At 40.0% G+C, this 4145-nt stretch overlaps 1 protein-coding gene across 1 annotated transcript; it reads right to left on the bottom strand.

Moving 5' to 3' along the window:
* Nucleotides 1-248: 248 nt before the first annotated feature.
* CER10 (3-oxo-5-alpha-steroid 4-dehydrogenase family protein) lies at nt 249-3724 on the bottom strand. Its single transcript, XM_078579366.1, has 4 exons — nt 3492-3724; nt 3262-3301; nt 1540-2294; nt 249-451 (listed from the first exon to the last, which is right to left on the bottom strand). Exons 1-4 carry the CDS (start codon nt 3558-3560, stop codon nt 383-385), a joined length of 933 nt encoding a protein of 310 aa, XP_078435492.1. The 5' UTR covers nt 3561-3724; the 3' UTR covers nt 249-382.
* Between the last annotated feature and the right edge of the window lie 421 nt (nt 3725-4145).

Raw genomic sequence — 4145 nt, 5'->3', positions numbered from 1 at the left:
CATGACCGCACAGAACCCATGTCCAAATTTATTTAATTGAAAAAAACAAACAATAAGAAATGAATGAGTTCTAAGGAATGCCAGTATCAGAGATACCTAAACCGGGAAACAAATGAGAATTATCCATGGAATACACAAATACGCCTATAACCAATATCTGGGATTTTATTTTAATCAATAAAAACCAGTCATGAGAGAGATGAGTTCTAAAGAAATCTAATACTAGAGATGCCTATATTGGGAAATAATTGAGAATCGTCCATGACACACACTAAGCCAATTCTGATCAAACAACACAAAATCCATAGACGACAGGAAATTTACTAGTTCAAGGAAACCTCGTGATAAAGATTTTGGACTAGTTAACAGGTTTTGGTAGGGTTTAGAGAAAAGGAGGAAGAATGACCCATCTGTTCGGGTATTTGGCCCTTCCCTCCTTGCCGTCGAACAGCTGCAGAGGCGCCAACGAATTAGAGAGAGAGTTAGAGATAGAGATAGATATGTAAATAGGTAGATAAAGATATAAACATGGACAGATAAGAGAGACAGAGATAGATAAGCAGAAAAAGGAATTGAGATTGAATACCAGATGGCGAGAGAAAGACAGATATAAATATGTAGAATGAAGTACAAAAAGATAGATATTGATAGGAAGGGAGGAGTTAATATGCATGTTTGGATAGAAAGTGAGAAGATAGCGAGACAGATATATGTAGAGAGAGAAGCTGAGATGGATTTATAGATAAAGTGAGAAGAGAGAGAGAGAAATAGATGTAGATAGGTAGAGAGGAATATATAAAGATAAATATATGGATAGAGAGAGAAACGATAAGATAGACAGAGATAAATAGGTAGAGAGAAACACAAAAAGATAGATATATGAATACTGGATGCAGGACAAGAGCGACATAGAGCCATAGAGAGATGTTCGAAAAGACAGATAGAAATAGAGAAGAGAGAGAGAGTTGTTATTTGGACAGAGATATAGATAAGTAAGGAGAGAATATAGACAAAGATAGATATAGATAAGTAGAGAGAGAATATAGACAAATATAGATATAGATAAGTAGAGAGAGAAGATAGACAAATATAGATATAGATAAGTAGAGAGAGAAGATAGACAAATATAGATATAGATAGAGAAGATAGACAAATATAGATATAGATAGGTAGAGAGAGAAGATAAATAAATATAGATGTAGTTGGGTAGAGAGAGCTAAATAAATACAGATATTTAGAGAAAGAGAGATAGGAGAGAGAAATAAAAATAGGAAGAGAGAACTACATAAAAATAGATACTTGGATAAAGAGAGACAGAAGAGAAATAGATACATAGGGGCACGGATAAAGAGAAGATCAACATATATAGATATAAAACGATAGTGAGAAATGATGGATATACAACTAAAGAAGAGAAGTGGGAGAGGGAGAGAGAGAAATCCATCCACATAGATAGATAGACAGAGAGAGAGAGAGAGAGAGAGAGAGAGAGAGAGAGAGAGAGAGAGAGGAGAGAGAGAGACAGAGAGAGAGAGATACCTTCTTCAGACGTCGGTGCTTGCCCAGAGCCCAATCGGTCATGATGAAGGCAGCAACGGCAAGGAAGACATAGCCGGAAACGGTCTGAGTGGCGATGTTGAAGCCAAGCCACTGGTAAATCTCGGTGGTGTAATTGGCACAGGTGACGATGTTGAAGAGGAACCCTTTGGGAATCACATACCCGCCCTCGCCACCGGGGCCCCGGAGATTCCTCAGCTGGATATGACAGTACAGATTTGCGGCCTGGCACAGCAATCCGAAGCCGAACCCAATCTTCATCTGCAGATCTCCGACAGGCGTGTACAGCGGATGGTTGACATGGTACGCAATGTAGGATCCAAAAGACCAGTAATAGACGCAGTTCCGGAACACGTTGGAAATCGGCGACGTGGCATGGCTGAACCGGTGCACGAAGAAGGTCTCCATGATCCGCTTGAAGTAGTGGAAGCACCAGTAGTACATGGCGATAGTCTGGACCGGTTGGATCTGCCGGTCAGCGCTGTAGCCGAGGAACTTGTAGACATTGACGTAGTAGAAGACCGGGTAGATGAGCAGCGGGCCGAGGTACTCAAAGAAGAAGAGGGTGCTGTAGGCGACTTGCGGGCCCAGGTCCTTGAAGACCACGGTCAAGCTTTGACCCTTGCCCTCGGTATACTCTTTGAGGCTCTTCTTTGGACTGAGAACTGTAGGTTTGACCTTTGAACCCGGTGGCAGCGGCAGGGTGAGTCGCTGCCTTGAGGGATAATACTTTTTAGCTGAAGAGTCAGAAATTTAAAAGAGGCTTTAAAATACTATTTATGACATGGGAATTAGGAAAAAAAAGACCATATTCCACATGATTAAAAAATTAAGGTTTTTCAAAAGTATTAAAACTAAAGAATGCCTGAACAGATAAAAACGAAGGAACTCAGCGAGATTTCATGTGAAAGTCTGGACCATATATTGGGTGAGAAATAAACAATTAAGAATTGGACACAGAAATCAGTATTCTTCGTGATTGGTAAATTTAACATTTCCTGAAAGGATTAAAGAATGTGTGAACACATAAATATGAACGAAGTCAAGGAGATTTAGTATGAATGCCCCTTATTTGTGTGTTAAAGAAATAATGAAGCAGTCGACAGAGATCTCCGCAATATTTTTCGCACTTATTTTTTTATTTAGAAAAAACCCAAGGATTGGGAAGGAAATTCTTTGTTTCTTCTTTTTTGAAAAATTCTTTCGTTTCTAAAAACAGAAAACCGCACATTAATAAGGTTTAGCCAAAACGCAAGGCATAAATCCTACAATATCATGAAAAAAAGAGGCATATCATAAAAGGAATGAGGGAATTCGAGGACTGCTTCAATCGCAGCAAACTAAAATAATGTGGTAAAACAGGAATAATTTAATCATTAGAACGGTTTAATCATTAAAAACGCATGGACAGCTCATATCACGGACGCACCTACGTATTTTCATGATTAAAGTGTTCAATGAAAATTAAACCAATTTGTTCCGGATCATCGGGCGCAGATTCACTATTCAAATGAAATAATCGAGTTCGGCGGTAATAGAAAACATTCAATGAGATTAAGGAAAACCCAAGTTAAAAAAGCCTCTCTGCTCGACTCCGAGCATTGACAATTCATTTACACGGCAAAGTCTAACAAGATAACGAGAGAAGATAATTAAAACGGAAAAAAAACAAGGATATGATAAAAATCAGCTCGAAAACGTTACCTCGCGAATGAATCGCCAGCTGCAGATCACTAACCAGAGCCTGCAGCAACAAATATTTAGGAGACTGATCACTCGGAAAATCGTCACTATTTCTAGGGCACCCTTGGAAGTCAAGAAAACATTTTTTTACATGGAAAAATAAAAAATAAAAAGAGGGAAAATCGAGGGACAGCACAAATCAGATCTGGGACTCTGGGTATGAAGGAAAAAGACGAATATCAACTACATACCGATTCCTTGATCTCAATCCCGCCCTTGACAACCTCCTTCCCGCTCCGGGAAACTACAGAAACCTTCATCTTCCTCGCCGGATCGAAAAATCCCGTCTTTTTCCTCAAAATTTCTACCCAAGGAACAAATCAAACGGGTCTCCCCCAAATTTATTGCGATCAAGGGTGGGGGATAGTTCTAGTGTGGGAGTCTCGAGGGCAGTTGAGCTCTTCTCAGTCGCCTCTCCATGGTAGTTAATGAAGGCTGCCGTTGGAGGTAGGCCAGTACACTGCGACGACAACGAGAGACAGTTGACGCTGGCCGTCCGATCTTTGATCTTCCACGTGGCGGCAGATCCTTAACCCCATCTCATCCTGCCGTCTTCATTAATGGGCCGCCCATTGACCGATGAACTTCATTGCAACCACACTCCCCCTGCCGCTGGAGTAATTTCCAGTTCATTTTTCTATTGTTAGGTGGCATTATATTCCAGTTGCATGTTTTTTCCTCCCAATTTGGGGTTTAATTTATGCATGCCAGATGAAATCCTTGATTTCTGAACTTTGAAGATTATTTATAATGAATTGGAGTGCAGAATATTAGGTTTTATGATCCATGAATTGTTTAGTTTTCCTTGGAATTAGGTATGCTTGCGCGTTGCGGTTCTAAAATTC

Source organism: Wolffia australiana, chromosome 8, assembly GCF_029677425.1.
Source record: "Wolffia australiana isolate 7733 chromosome 8, ASM2967742v1".
In the NCBI taxonomy this organism is placed as follows: Eukaryota; Viridiplantae; Streptophyta; class Magnoliopsida; order Alismatales; family Araceae; genus Wolffia; species Wolffia australiana.
Note: the sequence above shows the minus strand (reverse complement) of the source record. Positions and strands in the feature narration are given on the sequence as shown.

Bases quoted from the DNA above. Each gene is read 5' to 3' on its own strand.
- CER10 (XM_078579366.1), bottom strand. From the start codon at position 3,560: ATGAAGGTTTCTGTAGTTTCCCGGAGCGGGAAGGAGGTTGTCAAGGGC. The intron at 2,295-3,261 runs GTAACGTTTTCG...CTGACTCTTCAG, and splicing joins GCTGGCGATTCATTCGCGAG to CTAAAAAGTATTATCCCTCA. The intron at 452-1,539 runs GTATCTCTCTCT...GCGCCTCTGCAG, and splicing joins AGCACCGACGTCTGAAGAAG to CTGTTCGACGGCAAGGAGGG.